This window comes from Tinamus guttatus, unplaced genomic scaffold (genome assembly GCF_059628265.1).
Source record: "Tinamus guttatus ecotype Peru unplaced genomic scaffold, ASM5962826v1 Tinamus_guttatus_pri_ptg000190l, whole genome shotgun sequence".
NCBI classification, from domain to species: domain Eukaryota; kingdom Metazoa; phylum Chordata; class Aves; order Tinamiformes; family Tinamidae; genus Tinamus; species Tinamus guttatus.
In genome coordinates this window covers 721,182-748,278 of record NW_028288724.1, presented here as the reverse complement: position 1 = coordinate 748,278, position 27,097 = coordinate 721,182, and the positions used below count along the sequence as shown (strand labels likewise).

General features: G+C 51.3%; 1 protein-coding gene across 1 annotated transcript; it reads right to left on the bottom strand.

The window, feature by feature from the left end:
* Positions 1-19,989: 19,989 nt before the first annotated feature.
* LOC104576488 (olfactory receptor 14J1) lies at positions 19,990-20,922 on the bottom strand. The gene has a single exon (XM_010223874.2). The coding sequence runs from the start codon at positions 20,920-20,922 to the stop codon at positions 19,990-19,992; it is 933 nt and encodes a 310-aa protein (XP_010222176.2).
* Between the last annotated feature and the right edge of the window lie 6,175 nt (positions 20,923-27,097).

The window sequence follows — 27,097 nt, the reverse complement described above, 5'->3', positions numbered from 1 at the left end:
TCCAGGCAGGGTGGCCATTCCCCCCACACAGGTGCTGCGCCCAGCAGGCACATGGAGCTGGGCACATCCAAACAGGAGCCCTCCCGGAACCATGGGGAATGAGCAGTGCTGGGAATGCTGCTGCGAGGTGCTGGGGCAGGGGCTGGGAGGAGTTCCTGAGGCCGGTTTCATCCCTCTCTTCCTTCCAAAACAATAGAAATGTAGTCTGGGCTTGATCTTTCTTCTGACTGACCCTACTTGAAGGTCCCCGTGGCAGGAGGATGGTCTGTTGGCCCAGTAGACAGCTCCAGCATAATCTCTGAATGCTCCCTGCCAGCCCTGCAGAGGAGCCAGGAGAGGGCTCGTCCTCCCAGGGCTCACAGCTGCACACACAGCCCTCCATCTCGGCATGGACCTTCTTGGAATGCGACCTCTGGAGCAATGGGCAGCAGGCAGAGTGAAGGAGATTGTCTCAAGGATGTGTGCTGGGGGCAGGTCGTCAGAGACATCAGCAAAGTTATGTGTCTCCTGGGTCCTTCAGTGCAAGTCCCTGAAAGGGGTCTCAGCCTTATATTTGGTGCCACCTTTCAGGAGGATTGATGCCCCTATGAACTGGGAGGATGGGCAGCATTGATCCTTCTTTATCTGCTTCCCAGGCCTGGTGGTGATGCAGCACAGCAGGGTTGTTTGGCTCTGCACCAGGAGTTTGCTGTAGTGCACCCACACCCTGAATATTGTCTTGGAGTCAATGTCAGCATTTTTCTCTCCAAGACCCCTTCACATCCAGTTCCACTTCCTTCTCATCTCAACAATCACTCCTCTCATACTGTTGCCTGTTCCCACCATGCCCTCCCCTCCCCCCCTCACAAGACCCTGGGCTCACAGCTTCGCAGATCAAGTGGTCAGTTGAGCACACAGGGACCAGGAGGTGTCTCCACTGTTGGTGTTCTGCTCAGGTGGGAAGCAGACTCAGCTGAATGAGGTTTGGGGCCTCGAATGCCCCCAGAAGTCTGCAGATGTGTCAGGTGCCGGGAGGAACTATGGACATTTCTGAGGGCGCTAGTTGTGTCCAGGTGCACCTTTAAATCCTGCCCCTGGGATTTCTGAGACTGTGACTCTCCAGTCTCCCTTCCCTTCCCCAAGCCAGCTGGATCCTCACTGCTTCTCCTGATATTGCAGAGCTCTGCCTTGCCTGCAGATACCTGGGTTTAGTGCTTTACCTTTAGGTGCCTCTACCTTGGAGAACCTCTCCCCTTGTGAGGCTCCACTTCCTGCTCTCCTGGCATCTCCAGCTTCCCTTACAGAAAGACAGGAATCTGATACTGTGCTTTAACATGTGGCACAGCTCTGGCCATGTAAATGCAGCACCATTCAACCTCTACACTCTTCCTGGACACTGAAAAGTGCTTCCCCTATCCACCCCTTGATCACTGGTGCAGGTCTCTCAGGAACTGCATCAGAGCAAGTGGGCCCTGGCACATGCCTTGCACCTCCTCATTCTTTTCAATTGTCCCCAAGTGTTTGTGTGGGAGCAACAGACTCCCATCCTCCACCTCCAGTGATTGGAATTGCAGCTTAGAAAAGGGGGTCTCTTGCAGACATCTATGTTGTGCTCACTTCAGTTTTGGCAAGGGGAATGCAACAACATGTCTGTGAAGTTCATAGGAGTTTTCTGAATCCCACTCCACACAAGGGGCTCCTAGATCAGCACGAGATGTCCAGACTGACTCACCTGAGTCAATCCCTGAACCATGTGTCAAGGAGCTCCCTTTTTGTCTCATCTAGGTGTCCTGCCTAGTTAAGAGATGAGAATCGGGGCTTCCACAGGAGCACATTTCCATCTCTCATAGGTAGTGATCCTCTGATGAAAGAACTTGCAATGTTGGAAATAGTTGCTCTCCATTCAATGGGAAAAGACAGCAGGTGATGACTTCAGTCTATTCCAGTGAACATTTCCCAAGAGAAGGGCACACAAGGGACAAAGAAATTGGTGAGTTCAGTTGGGCCTCTGCTCCTGGGCAGGGCCAGGCTCCTGGGACGGAGGCAGCTCGTGGCAGCCTGGCAGGACTCCCCAGAGACAGCTGTGTGCAGGAGCAGCTCCTGTGCCAAGAACAGCAGGGCTGCGGGCACTGCCTGCTGCTGCAGATAGGAGAGGAGAGAAGGCAGTGAGAGGTGAACGGCAATGTGGAGTGGGAGGATGGGGAGATCTTCACAGCTGTTGACACGGTGAGTTTTTGCTTACAGGCCAATGCTACAGAGCTTCTTGAGGGGGCCTCAAGAACTTCTCCTACCTGGCAGCATTTTTCACTTCTTTTTGCTGGCTTTTGCATTGCAGAGGAAGAGGAGCTACTTCAGAGCAGGGATTCTCTAGCATACTACCTATGAGCAGGGCACCCTGCTGCCTTCACCAACAGAAACAGCAGTGATGTGAAGCTGGGGTGTGCAGACAGGGTGAGCGGTCTGCACTTCAGAGCAGGGTCCCTGCATCCAAAGGTGCTGTGTGTCCGCAGCAGTGACTGTATCGCCTGTGAAGGTCAGCTCTCAGCCTGCCCAGTGAGCTGCTCACAGGACTGAGGGGAGAAGTTCTGGGTAGGAGGATTATTCTCTACCAGGACAGGTTCCTTCTCCTGCTGGCAGGGTGCTGTGGGGATCAGGTCTGCTCACAGGTCTTGCCGTGAGCACATTTCAGAGGGCACTTTTCAAAAGGAAAGGCAAGGCAGGCATTTCCTGAAAGAGAAGCTAGTGAGATGATGCTTAGAATTTCCTTCCACTTGATAAGAAAAAAATGGAAATGTAACTTTCAGATTTGGATAAGAGACTGAGGCTCATTAAGAGTTTCAAGCAGCAGCCAGTGAATCTGCTTTGAACTTCTGAATGTCCCCCCACCCCTCCCTTAGTCCATAGACAGCACCAGCTTCTCTTGGGCTGCTGCATCAGGGCTTATCTGAGCTGCTACTTAGCACCTGCAAATATGGGGGTGCTCTGGACACTCCGCTGCTCCTGGGAGGTTTCTGCAGGGAGAACTGAGCTCACTTGTGAGCATCATTGTCCTTCATCTGAATGAGGTGCACGTGCAGGACAGTGAGGGGCAAGGCTCAGTGATGAAGCAGGTCCCATGACAAAGTCATTAAAAATCTTTCTTTCTTTCTTTCTTTCTTTCTTTCTTTCTTTCTTTCTTTCTTTCTTTCTTTCTTTCTTTCTTTCTTTCTTTCTTTCTTTCTTTCTTTCTTTCTTTCTTTCTTTCTCTCTTTCTCTCTTTCTCTCTTTCTCTCTTTCTTTCTTTCTTTCTTTCTTTCTTTCTTTCTTTCTTTCTTTCTTTCTTTCTTTCTTTCTTTCTTTCTTTCTTTCTTTCTTTCTTTCTTTCTTTTTTTTTTTTTTCTCCCTGTTGGGTAGCACAACTGTTCATGCTGAGACTGACTGAAATGCCAAAGATTTCTGTTCTATCAAAGAATGCTCCCACAGTGAGGAGGCACCATTATGTGTTTGTGAGCAGCATCATATACATACTCACATTAATGTATCAATAGACTCTTCCACAGATCCTTTTGCAGAAATGACTTGATTTCCAAAAGTTGAGGAACCCTGCCACAGAAGGGATGGACATTGTCTCCTGCAGATTGTGAGCATTAAAGCTGCTCCTTCTCTCTACTTTTCATGGAATAAGGGTGCAGATTGTAAAGTGGCATGAGGACAAGGACATGTAAAAGGGTAAGGTCAATCCTTGTTTGCATTTGACTGTTTTTCTCCCTTGCTGCAGTAGGTTCTGGTGTGACAGATTCAGATACAACTACCTCTGTTGAGGAGGGCAAGACTGATGGGGGTGAATCCCTCATAGAGCTCTTCTCCTTCACACTCAACTGGTGTGAGGGCTGTATTCAGCTCTCATGCTGGTGAATGGAGAATATTCCCACTGGGTCTCTGGACCAAGTCCCTTCCAAGCAATGCAAGATGCCATTCCCAGGCATCTCCACAAATATCAGTCAAAGACTAGTTTGACGCATCCATTTAGACCTGCAGCACAGCAGAAACAACTCTTTTGGACCTGCTCCCTGCTGCATGTGACACACTCAGTCAATTCAAGGAGGAGCACCTGAAAGGGACCTGAAATAAGGGAGAGAGAAAATGTGGGGAATTCCCTTAGACACTGAAATGTTTGGCTCAGGCAAGCCTACTCTAACTTTTGTCTTTTTCTTCTTCCTTGGACAGGACTCGTGTGCCCCAAAGGAATTAATGTCCAACAGCACCAGTTCCCTCAATGAGTTCCTCCTCTTGGCATTTGCAGACAGGCGGGAGCTGCAGCTCTTGCACTTCTTGCTCTTCCTGGGCATCTACCTGGCTGCCCTCCTGGCCAACGGCCTCATCATCACAGCCATAGCCTGTGACCACCATCTCCACACCCCCATGTACTTTTTCCTCCTCAACCTCTCCCTCCTCGACTTTGGCTCCATCTCCACCACTGTCCCCAAATCCTTGGCCAATTCCCTGTTGAACAACAGGACCATTTCCTACTCAGGATGTGCTGTCCAGATCTTCCTGGTAACATTCTTGTTTTCAGCAGAGTATTCTCTCCTCACAGTTATGGCCTATGACCGCTACAATGCCATCTGCAGACCCTTGTATTACAAGACCATCATGAGCAGCAGAGCTTGTGTTAAAATGGCAGCAGCTGCCTGGACCAGTGGCTTTTTCAATGCTGTCCTGCACACTGGGAACACATTTTCCATTCCGCTCTGTCAAGGCAATGAGGTGGAGCAGTTCTTCTGTGAGATTCCCCAGATACTCAAGCTCTCCTGCTCAGACTCCTACCTCAGGGAAATTGGGCTTCTTGGGATTGGTCTTTGTTTATTCCTTGCATGTTTCCTTTTCATTGTGGTGTCCTACGTGCAGATCTTCAGAGCTGTGTTGAGGATCCCCTCTGAGCAGGGCCAGCACAAAGCCTTTTCCATGTGCCTTCCACACATGGCTGTGGTCTCCCTCTGTGTCAGCACTGCAGCATTTGTCTACCTGAAGCCCCCGTCCAACTCCTCCCCAGCTCTGGATCTAGTGCTCTCCATTCTATATGCAGTGGTGCCTCCAACAGTCAACCCCCTCTTCTACAGCATGAGGAACAAGGATCTCAAGAATGCACTGAAAAAACTGCTCAGTCAGTGTTAGAAATAAGCTCACCGTCCTTCCTAAGAAGTGATTTCTAAAGCATCTCAGATAATTCTTTGCTTTGGACATTCTCTCTGTCTTTATCATGATTTTTTTTACATAAGTTTTTGAATGCATCCTACTTTGCCAGAGGCATGAACCCAGTCTAATTGCCATACCTGCTCTAAATATGTCTCTGTGTCCCTTGGCTTCACTCAAATAAAAGTGGATTTCCTCAGTGCAGTGCTTGAAGGTTGGCCTCTCCTTCCAAAGCTGAAATCCATCATGTGCTCAAGGACTTTCACCATCACAGAGTCTGTTTCTCTTCTGTGTCTCTGTAGGGACTCCAGGCAATTGTCTCATAGATGATGTGTTCGGGAATGAGAGTTGGATTCATTTCTCACCTGTGGGTACTCAGAGCTCCTGCAGATGGTGAATGATCAAGCCATATCACCCATATGACAGAGTTGAGATGCATATGGAGACTCCAGGAGAGCACAGGGCATCTCCAAGGGCACTGTGTTCCTAGGAGTGAATGGAGCTTCAGTAACTCAAGGAGAGCCACCCAAAGAGGAAGGGCAAAAGTTGTGAATGTCCAGGCTAGTGAGAGCTCTGCACTCCCACCAGAGGCAGTGGGGATCCAGGAGGCCCAGGGAAGGGAGTGTGGAGACTCACTGAGGTCACCTTCAGTGTCAGTGTTTGGTTTCTTGGGCAGTTCCTTCCTGCTGGCCTTGGTGCCTGTAGCCAGAGGACCAGCCAGCCCTGCCCAGCTCCTGTCTTCCAGCTCAGACGCTGGGGATGGCTCTGCACCAACCCCAACGTGGTACAAGGCTGGGGCCCAGCAGAGTTTGTGGGGGGACAGGGCAGTGAGGGCTGTCATGGGGACCATGTCAGAGGGACATTTCCCCAGGGCTGAGCACCCTGCCCTGGGTGCTGTCTGCACAGTGGAGCCAGGGACCCGTGCGTGGGTGTGGGGATGGGCAGAGGTGGAAGCTCCCATGTTCTCCTTGGGAGAAGGAAAACTGCCAAGAGCTCTCCCAGCCCAGCCTCACCAGCACCAGTGATGGCCAGCGCTGCTGCTGCACCCAGTTTCTCCGTGCTCAACTCAACCACGTCCCCAAGCTGCTCCCTACAGCTGGCTGCAGGGGCACCCATGGGTCCTGGCTGTTTCTGCTCCTCACAAGCCACTTTTTCAAGGCAATGTTGGAAGAACAGGCCTGGTGCCATCCTCTTGGCCCTGCACTCCCTGTGGCTGTGACAAGTGAGCAGTCCCCTGCAGAGAATGGTTCCTGGGACAGGCACTTGGGAACAAGCAGCTGGTAGTGATGATGGGAGCCCACTCAGGACACGCTCTCTGGGTGAATAAAGAAGCCCCAAGCTCCCTCAGCCTACTGGGGAGGAGCTGGTCACTCGAAGGCCTTCAGGGAGGCGGGACCTCATTGCTCCTGTGTTTTGCAAGGTGAAGGTGCTGATGTGTGCTGGGGACCAGGACACTGCTGCCTCCTAGGCCCTCTGCCAGCTCCTGGGAGGTCATTGCAGGAGCCAGCCAATCCTAGAGAACAAATATGCCCTCAACCTGGGACCCAGTGCGAGGAGCGTGTGTGCACATGGGGTGCCCTTTGCTCGCATTGCTTGAAGGAGACTGTACCCACCTCTTCACCCTGCCTGTGTGGTTGGTACCTCCCACTGTTGTCTCACCCTTGGCACCTACAAGCTGGTACCAAAGCCCTAGCCCTCATGTTGAAAGAGCTACACACATCTGGAGCCTGGAAGGAGTATCCAATAGCCCAGAGGGCTGCGTTGCTATCCAGAGGGACCTGGGACACCAGCTCACACCAGTGCACAGCAGTACATACAGGTAAAACCCAGTGCACACCAGCACACACCAGTAGATACCACCACAAACCAGTGAACTCGAGCAGACACCAGTACAGACCAGTGAACACCAGCACACACCAATACAGACCAGTACCTCCCAGTACAGACCACAACACATGTGTACACACCAGCACATGCCAGTACACACCACGACAGACCAGTGCACACCAGCACACATCAGCATATCAGGGCGTTCAGTGTGCGTATACTGGTGTGAGCTGGCATGCACTGGTATGTACTGGTCTGTGTTTGTGTGCACCAGTGTGCACTGGTGTCTGCTGGTGCGGACTGGTTTGTCCCTGTGTGCGCTGGTATGTGCTGGTGTGTATTGGCAAGAATTGGTGTGTTCTGCTGTATGCTGGTTTATACTAGTCTCTACTGGTATGTGCTGGTGTGATGTGGTGTGTACAGGTTATGTCCTGGTGAACACAGGTGTGTATTGCTGTGTGGTGGTCTGTAAAGGTGTGCACTGGTGTGTACTGGTCTGTACTGATGTGTAATGGCGTGTAATGGTGTGCGCTGATGTGCAATCATGTGCGTTGGTGAGCATGGATGTACATAGCAGCACACACACTGGTGTGTGCTGGTGTGTACTGCTTTGTGATGGTGTGCAGTGGAGTGTCCTGGTGTGTGCTGGTGTGTACAAGCATGTACTGGTGTGTGCTAGTTTGTGCTGGTATGTAATGTTTGTGCTGGCCTGTACTGGGGACAGTGCTGGGCAGGACAGTGAGCCACCGGAGGGACATGCTGCACATGCAGTACACAAGGAGCACTGGTGTGTGCTGGTGTACACACGTGTGCTGCTGTATACAGGTTTGTGCTGGTTTGCACTGGTATGCACTGGTGTGTACTGGTGTGCAATTTCGTGTACTGGAGTTTGCTGATGTGTACTGCTATGTACAGCTGGTGTGAGCTGGTGTTCCCTGCTCTGCACTGCTGTGTAATTCTCGTAGTGTGCTGTGTTGTTCAGTGATGTGTACTGCTTTGTACCAGCGTGCGCTGGTGTGTACTAGTGTGTGCTGGAGTCTACTGGTGCTTAGTGGTATGAACTGATGTGTAATGATATGTACTGGTGTGCACTGTTGTGTACTGGTATATTCTGGTGTGCACTGTTGAGCACTGGTGTCTAATGGTCTTTACTGGTGCTGGTGTGTTCTGGTGTGTTTTGGTGTGCACTGGTCTGTACTTTTGTGCATGGGTGTGCACTGGACTGCTAGCATGCACTGGTGAGCACTGGTGTGTTATGGTCTGTACTGGCGTGCCTGTCCGTACTGGTGTGTGCTGTGTATACTGGTGTGTCCTGGTGCTCACTGGTGTGTGCTGGGGTGCACTGATGTGCACTGGTTTATACTGGTGTGCATGCTGGTATGTACTCTTGTGCACTGGTACGTTCTAGTGTGTAGTGGTGTGTGCTGGTGTGTACTGGTTTGAGCTGGTGTGCAGTGGTGTTCACTGGTGCGTGCTAGTGTGTCTTGGAATGTACCAGTGTGCACTGGCGTGTACTGCAGCGTGCTGGTGTGCACGGTGTGTGCTGTGCGCTGCTGTATGCTGGTGTGGGCTGGTGTCCACTCGTGTTTGCTGGCATGCATAGGCGTGTACAAGGATCTCTCCCAGTCTGCACTGGTATGTGCTTGTGTCCTGGGATCTACTGGTGTGTGCTTGTGTGCACTGTTATGCATTAGTGTGTGCTGCAGCACTGGTTTGTGCTTGTGTGTGGTGGTGTGTACTGCTTTCCAGTGGTGTGTGCCCATGTGTAGTGGTGTGCACTGGTGTGTGTACTGGTTCCAATGATGTTCAGCTTGTTCATCAATGACTTTGATGAGGGGACAGAGGGCACCTCCAGCAAGTTTGCAGATGATACCAAACTGGGTGGAGTGGTCAACACTCCAGAGGGCTGTGTTGCCCTTCGGAGGGACCTAGACATGTTGGAGAGCTGGGCAGAGAGAAAGCTCATGAGGTTCAACAAGGGCAAGTGCAGGGTCCTGCACCTGGGGAGGAATAACCCCAGGCACCTGTACAGATTAGGGGTTGACCTGCTGGAAAGCAGCTCCGTGGAGAGGCATTTGGGAGTCCTGGTTGACAACAAATTAGCCATGAGGCAGCAATGTGCCCTCGTGGCCAAGAAGGTTTCATCTCCACCACTGTCCCCAAATCCATGGCAAATGCCCTGTGGAACACCAGGACCATCTCCTACTTGGGATGTGCTGCCCAAGTCTTTTTCCTCTTTTTCTTTGTATCAGCAGAGTTTTCTCTCCTCACAGTCATGGCCTATGATCACTACATTGCCATCTGCAGACCTCTGCACTATGGGACCCTCCTGGGCAGCAGAGTTTGTCTCAAAATCGCAGCAGCTGCCTGGGCCACTGGTCTGCTCTATGCTCTCTCACACACTGTGAACACATTTTCCATACCACTCTGCTATGGCAAAGTCCTGGACCCGTTCTTCTGTGAAATCCCCCAGATTCTCAAGCACTCCTGCTCGGATTCCTACCTGAGGGAAATTTGGCTTATTGTGGTTACTGCCTGTTTAATGTTTGTGTGTTTCATTTTCATTGTGCTGTCCTACGTGCAGGTCTTCAGAGCTATGCTGAGGATCCCCTCTGAGCAGGGCCGGCACAAAGTCTTTTCCATATGCCTCCCTCACATTGCTGTGGTCTCCCTTTTTGTCTGCACTGCATTTTTTGCCCACCTGAAGCCTCCCTCCATCTCCTTCCCAGCTCTGGATCTGGTGCTGGCTGGTCTGTATGCGGTGGTGGCTCCAGCAGCGAATCCCATCATCTACAGCATGAGGAATAAGGAGCTCAAGGATGCTCTGAGGAAAGTGATTTCATAGACATTTTTCACCAATGGTAAAATTGCTTTTGCTCTCCGTAAGTGACTCCGGCTGCATCTCATGTCAACACTGAGTGTTGTTTCTTCACTTTATTTTTATTAGGACTAGTAACAGTTGTAGTCATTGTTATAATGTTACTACTCAGATGCTTGGTTTCATTCCAGCTTGAATGAAACTGCTCTGCCTGATCTGATACCCACATCAAATGGTGTCTAAGGCTGGGTCACAGTGCGGGCAGAGTTTACTGCCTCACAGTATCTCTGTAATAAAGTGGATGCTCCCCAATGCGGCGCCTGAAGCTTGGGCTTTTCCTCCAAAGATGCTATCAAGAATGCATGCTTTCTGGGACAGTGTTTGCCTGGCATGGACAGAGAGTGGAGCATCATGTAGGGACATTCCTCCAAAATGAGAGAACATGGGGTGGAGGTATTGTGGGAATGGCTGGCAAGATCTGAGGAGTGATTTGGAGACCTCAGAAGAAAGTCAGACTGGCTTGAAAGAGTCTTGGAGAGAAAAGAAAAAGAAAAAAGAAAAAAAATATGACATTTAATCCAAGAGAAAGTTCGAAGTATGGGTACAGTAAAGTGAGGACAGTCAGACGTCCTTGCTGTCCTGGCCCTTCCCCAGGCCTGGGAAGTGGTTGAGGAAGGTTTAATGCTCTCCACCTTACAAGCTCATAGTGCCATCATCCTTTCTGATGGGTGACACCAAAAAGAAAGCTGGAATCCCTTTTGGGGGCCTGCACTGAAGGAAGCGGGACGAGGCAGTTCCGCCGGCTGCTCTCCCGCAGGCCCTGTCCTCAGCACACATCCTTGAGACAATCTATATCCATGACCCCACATGCTGCTCTTTACCTCAAAGGTCACCCCAAACAAGCACTTCCCAAGCACCAATCCATGCCCAGCTGTAGGACTGGGAATCCAGCTGTGAGCCCTAGAAGGACGAGTCCTGTCCCAGATCCTCCACAGATCTGGCAGAGAGCAAACACATGAGATCTGAGGCTTTCTGCTGGACCTGTGGAAACTGGCCAAGAAACTCCAAAGCAGACCCAGACCCAGCCCCTCGCAGCAGCCATTCCCAGCACTGTCCATTCCCCATGGTCCCAGGAGGGCTCGTGTTTGGATGTGCCTAGCTCTGTGTGTCTGCTGGGTGCAGAACCTGTGTGGGGGGAACAGCTGCCCTGCCTGGGCTCTCTGTGGGCCCGGAGCCCAGCAGAGCCCTCAGCACGGCCTTCTGCTAAGCCCAGGGGGACAGGAGCAGGTGCGCAGGGGCTGGGGCCTGGTGGGAGGCCTCTGGGCAGGCAGTGAGTGCTCTCATGGGAACCCTGCTGAGCAGATGTTTTCCTGCCCCTGCTCACACCAGGTGCCAGGCGGTGCCAGGTGGTGCTTGCACAGGAACTGTGTGCAGGGCAGCAGAGCTGGGCCGGGGCAGCAATGTGGTGCAGATGGGAGTCATGACGCTCCAGAAGCTCCTTTCGGTTGTGGAGGGGGACTCAGTACTGCTAGTGGGGCTGGGAGTTCTTTCAGGGGCTGCAGCCACTGGCATTACCTGCCAGGTCTCCCAGACCCAGCACAGATGGTAGGTGCCAAGCTCTGCAGCTCCCAGTGTCCCCTCTCCTGTGACACCCTCAGGAGGCCCCCCAGGTGTGTCACCTCCTGCCTCAAGGCAGAAAGGAGTAGCTTGAGCTTCTTGTCTCACTCCTCCTGACCCAGATTCTGCCCTTTGGTCAGCCCACAGGCTCTGCCCTGCTCATTTTCTGTCCGCATGCACTGCCATCTATAGACAAATCAAGGCCTGCAGAGTAGAGCTCTTCTTGGAGCTGACCACCATGGGGTGCAGAGGGGAGCCATGACACTCCAAGAGCTCTCAGAGTGGAGGAGTATTCATCTCCCTCCTGTGCACACCACAGACCCACAGGGCATGGGATTCCTTTTGCCTGAGTGTTGGTTGGCGCAAAACAGCTATCTGCATGCATGCCCCTTGTTTAAGCCCTATTTTCTAATTGCTAGAGATAGGGGATAGGAGTCGGTTCCTTGGACAATAACATGTTGTGATGCCTGAGATGCCAAGGGTGGTCCAAGGCACATGCAAGGGTCTGAAAGTTCTATCGAAACAAGCCTGAGAGTTGCACATCCTTCGCAAGCATCAGCCGGTGGTCATAGGGGCAAGAAGGGCATCCTTGGCCACCTCAAATGGAACCACACATATGCATTTAGAGCACAGGAGCCCATTTTGGTCAGATATTTCCATGGAGCTTACAGGCCCATGCAGCTGAGCTGACAGAGGATCCCACCATGAGGAGGGCCAACTGTCTGTCTGGGTACAACCACAGGCTGTAGCCATGGTCTACTTAGACTTCAGTAAGGCCTTTGACACCATCTCCCACTGCATTCTCTTGGAGAATCTGGCAGATCTTTGCTTAGACCAGTGTCCTCTTTGGTGGGTGAAAAACTGGCTGGATGACCTGGCCCAGAGATGGTGGTGAATGAAGTTAAATGCAACAGGTGACCGGTCATGAGCAGTGTTCCCCAGGGGCCAGTGTCAGGGCCCATCCTCTTTAATATCTTTATCAACCATGTGGATGAGGAAACTGGGACACCCTCAGCAAGTTTGCAGATAACACCAAGCTGGGAGGAAGAGTAGATATGCTTGAGGCTCTGCAGAGGGATCTGCACAGGCTGAGGCCAACTGTATGAGGTTCAACAGCGCCAAGTGTCAGGTCTTTCATTTTGGTCAAAAGAACCCCATGTAGTGCTACAGGCTTGGGGCAGAGTGGCTGCAGAGCTGTGTGTCAGAAAGGGATCCGGAGGTGTTGGATGGCAGGTATCTGAACATGAGCCAGCAGTGTGCCCAGGTGGCCAAGATGGCCAAAGTCATCCTGGCTAGCATCAGGAGCAGTATAGCCAGCAGGACTAGGGAAGTGATCTTCCCCCTCTACTTGGCACTGGTGAAGCTGCACCTCAGATACTGTGTTCAGTTTGGGGCCCATGGCTACAAGAAGGACATTGAGGCAACAAGGACATTGAGGCAACAAGGAGGACATTGAGGTGTGTCCAAAAAAGGACAACAAAGTTGGTGAAGGGGCTGGAGCACATGCCTTCTAAGCAGCGACAGAGAGAGCTAGAGTTGTTTAGTACAGAGGAGGAGGCTCAGGGGAGACGTTAATCACTCTCTACAACTACCTGAAAGGAGGTTGTAGAAAGACAGGATCGATCTCTTCTGCAGCATAACTCCTAATAAGACAAGAGGAAATGGCCTACAGCTGTGCCAAGGGAGGTTCAGGTTAGATACTAGGCAAAATTTCCAAATGGAAAGAGTAGTCAAGCACTGGAACAGGCTGTCCAGGGAAGTGGTGAAGTCACCATCCCTGGCAGCATTCAAGAAACACGTAGCTGACGTGCTTTAGTGACATGGTTCAGCAGTTGAAGTTTTTACAGTTGGACTTGATGATCTCAAAGGTCTTTTACTACCATAGTGTTTCTATGATTCTGTGATTCACACGTTTCTTGAAGTGATAAGGTCCTAAGCAGTCAGGAGGGAAACAAGAGCCACCATGAAGACCACAACTGCCATTTTGAGGGCAATCCCAGAGCCCTTATCTTCAAGAGGGAGATGAAAGCAGCTGCAGGAGGTGCTTAGGGGAGACTGAGGGCTGAGTGTGAGCTGGAGATGGAGGCAGGGTCTCCTTGCCCTGTGCTCAGCCCTGGTGAGGCCAGTGCTGGAGGTTTTGCCCAGCTCTGCCCTTCCTGCCTGAAGAAAGAGACATGGGCCTAGTGGAGCAAGCCCAGCCACCAAAGGGGCATTGACTAAGGGCTTGGGGCATGTGTCACATGGCAAAAGGGTGAGGGAGCTGGAATTGTGTAGCCTGGAGAAGGTGTAGCATGGGGGATGGGATCTTATCAGTGCGTCATGGAGATCCAGGGATCACCAGAGGAAGAGTGGTTTGGAAGGAAAATCATAAAATCTGGTAATTTTAAGGGAGCTAATCCTCTGATTCTTTTAAAGGGTGAAGGCCCTGTACTCCCTAGCCCCTTAGTCCTAAACCTTTAGCCCTAAGTGCTAGCCCTTTAGACCTAAGCCATTTAGACATAAGAACTGCAGAAACAAGGTTTTTAGCCCAAGTCCTTTAGCCCTAATCTCTTTTGTCCCAAGTTCTTTAGCCCTAGAACTTTATACCTATGCCCTAGCCCTAGTCCTTTAACCTTTTACTTCTTTAGTCCTAGCCCTTTAGCCATAGTCCTGGTGCTTTAGCCCTAGCCCTAGAGCACTTTACTGCTAGCCCTTTAGCGCTAAGCACTAGACCTTTAGCCTTAAGACCTTTAGCACTAAGAGATTTAGCCTTAGCCCTTTGGCCCTAGCAGTTTAGATCTCAGCCCTAGCCCTTTAGCCCTAAGCCCTTTACCAGTAGCCGTTTAGCCCTAGACCTAAGCCATTTAGAACTAAGGCCTTTAGACCTGACCCTTTTAGTACTAGCATTCTAGTCCTAGCCCTTTAGCCCTTATCCCTTTAAGCCTAGCCCTGTAGCCCTTTTGCCCAAGGTCTTTAGACATTAGGTCTACCCCTTTGGGCATAAGCCATAGTTCTGTACACTAAGTCCTTTAGACATTAACCGTTTAGTCCTAAGCCCTTTAGCACTAAGTCCTAGCCATTTAGACCTTTAGCCCTAGCCCTTTCGGCCACAGCCATAGTTCTGCACCCTAGTCCTTTAGCCTGAACCATTGCCCTTTAGGCCTACCCATTTAGCTCTAAGCCCTAACCCTTTAGCCCCAGCCCTTTGGTCATAGCCCTGTATCCCTAAGTCCTAGCACTTACCCCTAAGCACTAGCCCTTTATTCCCTGGCCTTTTATCTCCAGCCCTTTGGCTTAGATCTTTAGACCTCAGCCCCAGCCATTTAGCCAAAGCGTTTTTTTACCCTAAGCCCATTAGCCTTGCCCTAAACCCTATAGATATAGCCCTTTAGCACTAAGTGCTTTTGCACTAAGCCCTTTTCCCTTTAACCATAAAGCCTTTAGTCATAACACCTTTAGCCCTAGTCCTTTAGCCCTAAACCATTTAGCACTGAATTCTTTAGCCCTAAGCCCTAGCCATTTTCCCTAGCCCTACAGCGCTTTACTGCTAGCCCTTTAGCCTTAAACTCTTTAGATCTAGCTCTTTAGTCCTAAGCTGTTTAGCACTACACTTTTTAGCCCCGTAGCCCTAAGCCCTTTAACCCTAAGCCATTTCCCTAGCCCTTTTGTCCTAGCCCTTTAACACTAGCTCCTTAGACTTCAGTCCTTTAGCCCAAGCCTTTTCGCCTGTTAACCCAAGCCCTTTAGATCTAAGCCCTTTACCACTATCCATTTAGCCTTTGGCCTTTAGGCCTCTGGCCCTAGCCCGTTAGCCCTAACCCCTTTAGACATAGTACTCAGGCCTTTAGCTGAAAGCCCTTTAGCCTAAAGGCCTTTAGCCTTAAACCCTATCTCTCTAGCCCTAAGCCCTAGCACTTTAGTCCTAGCCCTTTAGCTCTAGCCCTGTAGCCCTTTATCCCCAGTCCTTTGATGCTAAGCCCTAGTCCATTAAACCTTTAGCCCTAGCCCTTTGCGCGTAAGCCATAGTTCTATAGGCAAATCCTTTAGGCCTACCAGTTGCCCTTTAGCCGTACCCATTTAGCTCTAAGCCTCAACCCTATAGCCCTAGCCCTTAAGCCCTGGCCCTTTGGCTGTAGCCCTAGTCTCTTTAGCCCTTTAACTGTAAGCCCTGGCACTTTATCCCTAAACCCTTTAGCCTAAAGTCTTTTTGGTCTAGCGTTTTGGACCTAGCCCTTTAGACCTCAGCCCTAGAGCTTTAGTCCAAAGATCTTTACCCTAAGCCCTTTAGCCCTAAGGCCTAGCCCTGTAGCACTAAGCTGCTTTCCATTTAACAATAACCAAGGGCACAGACTGGACTCTCTTCTGCTCCTGGTGTGCCTTGGTTCTCTTCATGAGACCTGGCTCTGTGCCACAACCACTGCTGCATGTCTCCCTGCCTGTTCACAGAGCTCAGCCAACACTGGCCCTCTCTAGGCCGGCCCGGGCCCTCTCCAGCTCTCCCACCTCCCCTGCGCTCTCCCCAGCCCACCCAGCAGAGCAGCCCAGGCTGAGGGTGGCCCTGCAGCAGTGCCCAGCGCAAGGGACTGCACAGCTGGAGGTACTCACCCCACAGCCCAATCTCCAGGATGGAGGGCTCTGTATGTCAGCTGCCCCATCAGCCTCCATGCTGCAACTGGGCCAAGGGGCACAGTGAGACTCTGTGTCCTTTGTTTTGCTGTCCAGGAGATTCCTAACTCCCAGGCTGCCTGCAGCCCTCCATGCCAACCCCTCTCTCCAGCATTACTGCTACTGTCCTCCGTGTTGCAGATAGTTAGGGAACGGCGGCCGGAAGATATCGTGCTGTACGGAAAGATAGGGCCCCTAGTAGCCAATAGTGTTTAGTCTATGGTGTAAGCAGACGGATGTGACGTTGTAAACCTAGATATATAACACCTTGTTTCCCATCAATAAAGGCCATTTGCCGTCCACCACATTGCTGTCAACTAGCTGATAGGACGAGTGGCTTGGGGGTGGTCGCCGTGCCGTCCCTGAACCAGGTCGCTGCAGCCATTTGAACTGCAACAAGTGGTGCTGAAACCCGGGAACGTCATCGCCTGGATGAGCGAGCAGCGTGAGCAGCAGCCAGAGCAAGTGGACCACCCCGGCGAAGGGGACACTACCGAATCAACAAGGAGGATGGAAGCCCTCATAAAGGTCGTATCGCAATTACATAAGTACTGGGGGATTGATTGTAAGCCAAAAGATTTTACTCTTGCAGTTACAAGGTTTTTGAAAATTAAGGCTATAGACCAGCCGGTGGATATTCTCCACCCTGAACTGTGGGACAAATGTACTAAGGCATTAGCTGAGGAGACAATGTTCTCAGGTTGTGGGAAAAACCTTAAGGCTTGGGGAAAAGTTGTACAAGCCTTACAGAAAGCTATGAAAGAGCAGGAGACTTGGGTAGCAGTAAAAGACTGTTTATTGGCCACGTCCAAAGTGGGAATCGGGACAACTGCGCAGACTTTGGACCCCCCAGATGATGGCAATTCTGCTGAGCCTAAAGGTCAGCAAGAGGGTGAAACATCCCCTCCATCCCCGAGCCCCGCCCCGCTTACAGAGGAGCAGAAACAGCCGAAATCTGTTTGGAGCGAGCTAGCCGAGGAAGCTAGGAACATTGAAAAGAAGTCAGAGCATGATGACATCTGGGCCAGGCCACCACCCTATGCCCCTCAAAATGGCGCCGAGCCGCAGGGGGTAGGGTGGGGCGAGGGTGCCCCCGGCGCGAGTGAGGCGCCAGAAACCAATGGGAGTGACCGGACACCTGAGGGCGGCTCGAGGGAGGGGCCGAGAGCAAGCCCGAGGGAGGGGCGGAGAGAAGACCCGAGGGAGGGGTCGAGAGCAAGTCCGAGTGAGGGGCGAAGAGAAGACCCGAGGGAGGGGTCGAGAAGAAGTCCGAGTGAGGGGCGGAGAGAAGACCCGAGGGAGGGGTCGAGAGCAAGTCCGAGGGAGGGGCGAAGAGAAGACCCGAGGGAGGGGTCGAGAAGAAGTCCGAGCGAGGGGCGGAGAGAAGACCCGAGGGAGGGGTCGAGAGCAAGTCCGAGCGAGGGGCGGAGAGAAGACCCGAGGGAGGGGTCGAGAGCAAGTCCGAGCGAGGGGCGGAGAGAAGACCCGAGGGAGGGGTCGAGAAGAAGTCCGAGTGAGGGGCGGAGAGAAGACCCGAGGGAGGGGTCGAGAGCAAGTCCGAGTGAGGGGCGAAGAGAAGACCCGAGGGAGGGGTCGAGAAGAAGTCCGAGTGAGGGGCGGAGAGAAGACCCGAGGGAGGGGTCGAGAGCAAGCCCGAGGGAGGGGCGGAGAGAAGACCCGAGGGAGGGGTCGAGAAGAAGTCCGAGTGAGGGGCGGAGAGAAGACCCGAGGGAGGGGTCGAGAGGAGGTCCTAGCGAGGGACCTGGAGCGAGCCCGAGGGAGGGGCGGAGAGGAGGTCCGAGTGAGGGGCCGAGAACCGATCAGAGCGGACATTTCAAAAAACGCCGAAGCCCAACGAAAAAGTACCGGAGCCCGGAAGTGACCAGTCAGTCGAGTTCCGACTCCGGATCAGACACTAGTCAGGACGAGTGGCTCACAACCGATTCAAACTTAAGGAAGGAGAAAAAGAAGGTAAACATCCGAATTAAAGAAAAACCGGCGGGAGCATTCATGATTAAGCATGTTGCAAAGGAAGAGCATCTGACCCCAATTCAGGTGGCTGTTACCTTCAAAATAAAACTAATGAAAATTGTGAGTTTCTGTTCACAGGACCGGATCATCGGACACCCCCGTAACCCGTACACCCCGGTGACAAGCGTCCCGCCCGAGCCTGCGAGTTCCACGCTGACCGAATCCAGAAAACAACAAAACAGCCTCCGCAAGAGGGGGACGCGATGCCTTTGCGTTATCTTAATTTTGCAGCTTGTCACTATAGGACAGGTAGAGTCACACCAGCCCTTTAAATGGGGTACTTGAACAGATCGAACAATCTCGAGCAATTAGTACAAAAATAACTACAGGGCCACCAGTTTTCAGTGCCATGCCTTGCCAACTAGCACCCATTGAACCCTGTTCCAAACGCAGCTGGTACAAAAATTTGTTCACCGGTTCGCCGTGGTTAACCACCTTGATATCCACCTTGATAGGGCCGATCACAATGATCATGATGACGCTAATCTTTGGACCCTGTATATTGAATAAGCTCATGCCGTTTGTCAAGAATCAGCTAGAGAAGGTTAACATCATGTTAGCAGAACACCAACAACTGCTTTAAGAATATATCCACTCAGTATTACCCCCAAGTTATCCCAAGGTACACCCTATTCCTACACCCTGGTATTACCTGTCATCCCCTACCTTCTACGCGCCTTCTTCTTTGTGCCTTATGTTTTATGTCAAGTTTATGATATGTAATTTTAAGATTGGTATAACTATAAGAATAGAATAAGATAGTAATAAGAATAAGATAGTTGTATTTTAGCTAGTTTTGTTATGCATAGGGAGGGGGGAAGTTGTTGCAGATAGTTAGGGAACGGCGGCCGGAAGATATCGTGCTGTACGGAAAGATAGGGCCCCTAGTAGCCAATAGTGTTTAGTCTATGGTGTAAGCAGACGGATGTGACGTTGTAAACCTAGATATATAACACCTTGTTTCCCATCAATAAAGGCCATTTGCCGTCCACCACATTGCTGTCAACTAGCTGATAGGACGAGTGGCTTGGGGGTGGTCGCCGTGCCGTCCCTGAACCAGGTCGCTGCAGCCATTTGAACTGCAACACCTCCAGGTCTATCCTTGTTTCCCCAAGAGTCTTTCTGCAGGTCGGGACATTGGTGCTGATCCACCCAGCAGCAGGGCCCCAGGTGGCTGCTTCTGCTCTGCAGAGCAATTGGCAGGTGGCCTGTAGGGTCCCAAGGTGACCCCACACTGTCCATGGTGATTGCTGTGAGAAGCAGACCCAGCTGGACAGGCACCACTGCACCTGAAAACCCTTCCAAGGGGTCTGTGGCCATGGATGAAGATCTGAGCAATCATTCGGCTTTTCGAATGACTCAGAATGTGTTTGAGATTGTCCCAAGATCCAGCCCATGACACTGAAGGGGACAGGAATGAAACTGCAGACACGCTTTTCTGTGCCTGCAGGGTCCCCTCTGCCACTTGTGGAACTGCAGAGCTCTCACTAGCCTGGACATTCTTTAGTTTTGCTCTTTATATTGAGGTGACTCCACTTGAGTTTGTGAAGCTGGATTCACATCCCGCCCTGAAGCACTTGGTACGCTTGGAGACACCCTGTGGTTTCCTAGGGGCTCCAGATCTCTCTCCAGTCCTGCTTGACCATTAATCACTTGCAGGAGCAGTGAACACCCAGAAATGAGAACTGGATCCAGCCCTCATTCCCTAATTTGTCACCTATGAGCTTATTGTCTGGAGCCCATGGAGAGCCCTGGAAAGCAGCAGGGTCTTGAAGAGTGAAAATCCTTGAGCAGTTATGACTCCAGCTTTGGAAGGAGAGACCAATATTCAGGCAACACACAAATCCCCTTTTATTGGAGCAAAGCCAAGACTGACACAGATGGGCAGACAGATGGGTAGCTTATTTCTGAGGAAGTAGTAGCAATTGAATGAGTTTCCTCAAGGCGTCCTTGATCTCCTTGTTCCTCATGCTATAGATGAGAGGGTTCAGTGTTGGAGGCACCACTGCATACAGAACAGCCACCGCTAGATCCAGAGCTGTGAAGGAGACGGAAGGAGGCTTCAGGTAGGCAAATGCTGCAGTGCTGCTGAACAGGGAGACCACGGCCAGGTGTGGGAGGCACATGGAAAAGGCTTTGTGCCGGCCCTGCTCTGACGGGATCCTCAGTACAGCTCTGAAGATCTGCACGTAGGACACCACAATGAAAACTAAGCACCCAAAGGCTAAGCTGGCACTAACCACAAGAAGACCAATTTCCCTAAGGTAGGAGTATGAGCAGGAGAGCTTGAGGATCTGGGGAATCTCGCAGAAGAACTGCTCTACCTCATTGCTTTTGCAAAGTGGGATTGAAAATGTGTTCCCAGTGTGCAGGACAGCATTGAGAAAGCCACAGGCCCAGGCAGCTGCTGCCATTTTGACACAAGCTCTGCTGCTCATGAGGGTCCCATAGTGCAGGGGTCTGCAAATGGCAACGTAGTGGTCATAGGCCATGACTGTGAGCAGACAATATTCTCCTCCTACCATGAAGACAACCAGGAAGACCTGTGCAGCACATCCAGAGTAGGAATTGGCCCTGGTGTTCCTTAAAGAATTGACAATGGATTTGGGGACAGTGGTGGAGATGAAACCCACGTCAAGCAGGGAGAGGTTTAGGAGGAAGAAGTACATCGGGGTGTGGAGACGGTGGTCACAGGCTACGGCTGTGATGATGAGGCCATTCCCTAGGAGGGCAGCCAGGTAGATGCTCAGGAAGAGTGAGAAATGCAAGAGCTGCAGCTCCCGCCTGTCTGCAAATGCCAGAAGGAGGAACTTGTGGGAGCTGCTGTTGGACATCTTACTCCCTCATGTCATTGGGTACTGTCCAAAGAAGAGAAGGCATTGAGATATTAGGAGAGACTTTATTTAAGGAGAAAGAAGAAAACAAAACAACAACAAACCCTCTGAAATCATTCAGTTTTCATATCCCCCTCAAATTAGCTCTGTCATTTCCTATGGGCTCTTAGGGCAGTTCCTTTGCTGGGGCTTTGTCATTGACTGAGTGTGCTGTGAGGAGCAGGGACCTCAGCCCCTGGATTCCAGGTAGCCAGTTTTGCTGGACAGGTCTCAGAACTGTGGAATGGAGGTGATGAGCTCAAGTATTTACCATTTCTGTCAGGTGAAATCTACTCAAGATGTAGATGGTCTTTTTGGCATCTTCCCTCCCAATTATAAAGAAGGAGGTTGAGGAACAGAGGTTTATGGAATTGTTCAATATTTCTGTTTGATTTGAGATGTATTTGTCACACGTGGGGAGCGTCCCTCAAAGCAGACCTCCTTGGCATTTCTACTCTGAGTCCAGGGAGAAAAGCATCCACTGTCACTATTTGCAGAATGGGGACATCTCATTTGTCTATTAATCTGTTTTCCACCTGTCCTGTGTTTGCATCTCCTTGAGCTAGAAGATGATCATGTTCATAGGCTGCCCTAAAAGGAGATCAGTCCTTGCTGAGAGCAGAGCAGTGCAGTTTCTAAGTGCCCATCTCCACATTTCTCACTCTGTCTCCATATACTTAAGGGAGGTCTCCACACTCTTGGCCAAAGACACACAGGGTTCATTTCATTTGCTTATGAGCAGCCTCCCACCACCACCTCCATCCTCTCTACATCTATGCAGCTTCCTCACAGGTCTCTCGGATATCACAGATATTCCATGAGGCAGCAGAGCCTTTCTGAAGGGCAGGTTCTGTTCCACAGCTTTGAGCCTCAGCGTTTGAACTGCAGCTGAAAACACCCAACCCCAGAAAGCTGAGAGCAAGAACAGGAGCAGCTTGTACAGGAGGGGAAACAAGGAGCAAGACCATGGCACTCCTACCAAGAGAGGCGAGGAGCAGGACAGAGGAGAATTCTGGAAAGCCTTCGCCTTATGCAGCTGGGTGTGCGACTTCGCAGAGGGTGGTATTACAGAGCAGTGACTCTCAGCCGCTTGGTGGGGCTGCAGGGAATTGGGCCGTGGCAGGAGAGATGCCCCTGGATATTGATGGAGCTCTGGCTGCAGAGGAGGCGGCTCCTGCCCTGCACTTCCTTCCCCTTCCCTGCCCATCTCTGCTGCCTGCAGCTGTCCCCGCTGCCAGCTCTTCCTCTGTCCCTGTGTCTTGTCCCTGCCACTGCTCACAGATCCCATATCACCCTCTGTCTGCTCAGCCCTGTCCTGCAGAAACCTCAGGGCAATGTCCAAGGGCAGCTCTGCAGTTGTAGGTCCTGAGAAGTAGGTCACATAAAGTCCTAGGAGGTCACAAAGATGATAATTGATTCTGCCTCTAGGTTAAGGTGGGGATGAAGCAGCTTGTAGAGACCTATTTTTCAGAGTGAAAGTTTAGGACTCCCACTTTCTTTCCAAAGCAGAAAACTTGTTCCTTCATTCTCTCTGCCATAATAAGGAGACTGAAAGAGCAGAGACACGAAGGAAAATTCCTTCCCTTCCAAGTAGCCCTTCTCTTGATCTTCTCCTGTGAAGGACCCCTCACACATGCCCTGTTTATGAGCTGGAGCTGTGAGCAGACTTCAACCATGCAGCAGCTTCTTAGCAACAGAATGAACCTGCCCTGACTGGTGTCTCTCCCCCCAACCAAAGCTTCCGCACAGTCCTGTGGGGACCAGTGTGAGCAGGATGTGTGCTGCCCCTCGCAGGTTGCAGAGTCACTGTCCCAGGCACACAGCACCCTGGGCGTGATGGATGTTGCTCTGAATCACAGCCCATGCAGAGCTGTGTGCAGACCACAGCTTCGCACCCCTGTGTCTTCCCTGAGAGAAGGGAGCAGCATGCCCTGTCCCTGTGACCGTATGGCAGGGAATCCCTGCTCTGAAGCATCTCCCTGTCCTGCTAAACCCTGCATACTCCAGGAGATAGATCTTTAAAATCCAAATCCATAATTCCATGCACTGAGTTCAGAAGAGCCCCCCAGGAACCTCAGCAGCATTGCCCTGCAGCCAGAGACTCACCATGTCAAGGTCTGGAAAGATTTCTCCCACAACAAGCTCTCCTTTCTCCTTCATGCTGCTGTTCCCCTCTCTCTGCCTTCTCTCCTCTGCTGCCTGCAGCAGCAGGCAGTGCCCGCAGCCCTGCTGCTCTTGGCACAGGAGCTGTTCCTGCACACGGCTGTCTCTGGGCAGTGCTGCCAGGCTGCCACGAGTTGCCTCCGTCCCAGGAGCCTGGCCCTGCTCAAGAGCAGAGGAGTTGAACTCACCAATTTCTGTGTCCCTTGTCTCCCCTCCTCCTGGGAAATGTGCATGAAGTAAACTAAAAGAATCACACTTGTTGTCCTTTCTTAACAAGTAGAGAAAAAAAGATTCCAAAATTGCAGTCTATTTCGTCAGAGGATGACTATCTATGCAAGTTAGAAATGTCCCACTCTGGAAGACCCTAGTTTGGAAGCCCCTAATAGGCAGGACAGCCAGACAGGGGCAAGCAGGGAGCTTATGGATTCAAATGAGTCAATCTCGGCATCCCACGCTGGTTCAGAAGCCCCTGGTCTGGGATGGGATTCACATTCCTTCCATGAAGTCCACAAACACTCAGAAGCTGGGCTTCTGCTTGCATGCACTGAAGTGTACACAGCACTGACATGTGTATGGGAGCTCCTTCTCTGAGCTCCCCTTGTAATCACTGGTGATGGTGGGTGCGAGCTAGATGACAACACACAAACACCTCGTTGAAGAGACAGAGGAGGCAGGAAAAGTTGCCCCTGTTAGCTTGCTTTGATGGAGCAAACGTGAGACCCACATCCTCATGGAGCTTCAGGAGAAGGGCACATGGGGAATGTCCTTGGCCAACTCAAATGACTCCAAATGCCTTCCACTACTATGTAAGCACCACGCAGTATAAAGCAGAAACCCTGGTGGAACTTTACGGTGCAAATAGTTCATATAATTCAATACAGATATTTGATTGAATCACCAAAAGTTCCACAGGAACTTAAGGGAAAAAAATCTTAACAGTGAGGGTGACAGAGCCCTGGAACAGGTTGCCAAGAGAGGTTCTGGAGTCTCCTTCTCTGGAGATCTTCAAAACCCACTTAGATGCAATCCTGTGCCATGTGCTCTACATGACCCTGCCTGTGCAGGGAGGTTGGACTAGATAGTCTCTAGATGTCCCTTCCAATCTTAATGATTCTATGATTCTATGATTCAGTGACACAGAAATAGGCTGCAGGACCAAGAAAGATGCCTGCATTGTCCAGCATAACAAAATGTTTTCTCTCGGAGACACAGCCTGGGATATATGGGAAGCCATGTCCCATCTCTCCTTTAGCTGAGCACACTTCACTAATGAGAGAGGCACGTCACACCAAGGGGTCTGCTCTGGTCTCTGCACTCTTAAAAGCTTCTCGCTTTGCTCCCACAGAACCTCTTTTCACTGTGTAGGACATCAGGGGCTGATGATGACCCCAGGATGGCTGGATCACAGCTGGCTCAAGCCTAAGGACATCTTCAGGGGCACCTTCTCCTGCCTGGAGATCGGCTCACTTCTGTCCCAGGCCCCAGTGTGCTGCAGATCAGCTCTGGCAACAAACCCCTCTCCTGACGTTCCCTCACAGCCCAGCTCTCTTTCTTGGCTCTCTTAATGGGAACCTCCTCTCACCATTGCATTGACACCTGCTGTCCATGCCGGCATGTCTCTGCTCTCAAGTGGGGCCATTGCACAGTGTCTTTAGTTCCTGGTGACAGGTTTCACCAGGACCAATTGGTCTTCTGTGCCACTCCTGATGTTCTGCAGCCCAAATATATGGAAATGCCTGTAGCCTGGCATGGAGGCAGGAGCATAAGCTGTCACAGGACCTCAACCTCATAGGAATAATTGAGATGCATTAGCACCACTCACAGAACTGGAGGCCTGTGCTGCTGGGGTAAAAGCTCTTCAGGGGAGACTGTCAAGGAAGAGGAGGAGGGGGTAGGTCCTTTGTGTGGAGGGGAAGCTCGGGTGTACAAAGTGCTTCCATGGCATGGACAAGGGTTTGGGTAAGCACTTGTAGGTGGGCATCAGATTAAAGGTGACATCATGCTGTGAGCTACAGGCCATGCAGTTAGTCTGGTGGGGTCGATGACATCTTTAAGCAATGTGACAAAGTTGGTGAATCTTAGGCCCTGGTAGAACTGGCAGAACAGGTTGGAAGGCTCTTTAATCCCCCTTACATTCATTGGAAAGGCAAAGAGCAGGGCGTAAACAGGCTGTGAGGTTCTGGAGTGTGGGCACCAGATGCAACAGAGAAGTCTCAGGTAAGGTGGAAGAAATCCAACAATTTGTGTAGAAACAGGATATAAAATCCATCTACTTTTAATAAAAGATAAAGTGAAAAATAAAATCAAAAAATATATAAATATAAATATAAATATAAATATAAATAGTGAAGAAATAATGTTCAGCATTGGTATGGGATGCTGTAGGAGTCATATTTTTGGAAAGCAATGACAATTTTACCAAGGCTGAAAAATATCCATGAAATTATTTTCCTCTGTCTCCTTGAGTGCCTTGTTCCTTGTTGCCACAGATGAGGGGGGTTCGGTGTTGGAAGCACCACCGAGTACAGAATAACCACTACCAGATCCAGAGCGGAGGAGGAGACATAGGGGAATTCAGGCAGGCAAACATGGCAGTGCTCAAAAAGAAGGCAGATGGCAGGCAGGTGTGGAAGGCTCATGGAAAAGGCTTTGTGCCGGCCCTGCGAAGATCTGCTCGTAGGATAACATTATGAAAATGAAACACTCAAACATTAAAGTGGCACTAATCATAAGAAGGCCAACTTGGTTGAGGTAGGAGTGTGAGCAGGAGCGCTTGAGGATCTGGGGGATTTCACAGAAGAACTGTCCACAGAGTTCTCTCTACAGAAAGAAAACATGAAAGTGTTAGCGGTGTGGACTGGAGCAGTGAGAAAACCACAACTCCAGGCAGCTGCTACCATTTGGATACAAGCTCTACTGCCCAGCAGGGTCTTGTAGTGCAGGGGTCTGCAGATGGCAACGTAACAGTAAAGGGCTATAACAGTAAGAAGAAAACATTCTCCTGAACTCAAGAAGATAAACAGAGACCTGTGCAGCACATCCTGAGTAGGGAATAGCCCTGGTGTCTCTAATCACTAGAGACAGAGGGTAGGAGTCAGCTGCTCGGATAACACCTTGTTATGCCTGAGGCGCCAGGGATGGTCCAAGGCACACACAAGGGTCTGCAAGTTGTCTGGGAATGATTCTGAGAGATGGACATCCTTCCCAAGGACCACCTCATGGCCATAGGGGCAAGGAGGGTATCCTTGGCCACCTGAAATGGAACCAGACCTGGGCATTTAGGGCACTTCAGCTCAAATCAGAGCACAGCAAAGTGACGCATGCATGTCCCTGCATGGCAGGCACCTAAATTCAATCCGAGGGCTCATTTCAATAGCATAATCCAGGTCGCTGGAGCTCTGCCAGGTGCCCAGTGTGCCCAACGCAGCCACACATGGCTGGCAAATTCAGCACAGCTCCTCCAGGAAAGACAGCACCTCCCAGAGTGGGTTCAGAGGTGAGAGGGCCTAGAGTGGGGCCTCTTCAGGTGGTCAGTGCCTATGGACCAGCAAGTGAGCACCGACACATGAAAAGAGGAATCACTAATGGGGAGGCACAGCACCCAGAGGTTCCACTTGTCTGTGCTCTAAACCCTGACAGTTCTGCTCTTGTCAAACCTTCTTACCCCAGCTAAGAAGGTAACTTGCCCTTCCTGCACATCCTCTGCACCTCTGTCACATGCTCCAAGGTACCTGAGAGTCCCCTGGGGCAACAAACCCCTCTCCTGTTCGGGCTGCCTCACACAGCTGAGCTGGCCTAGAAATATCTCGGGAGAGGAAGAATGCCACCCGTGCCTAACTGTGACTGGGAAGCGCAGGGGAACACAGCAGTGTGCTTCTGGGAGCCATCCTGCCTCGTCCCTCGGGCTAGTCCAGTGACTTGTGACAGTCACAAGTCCTCTGTGTACCAACCTGCAACATCTGCACACACACCC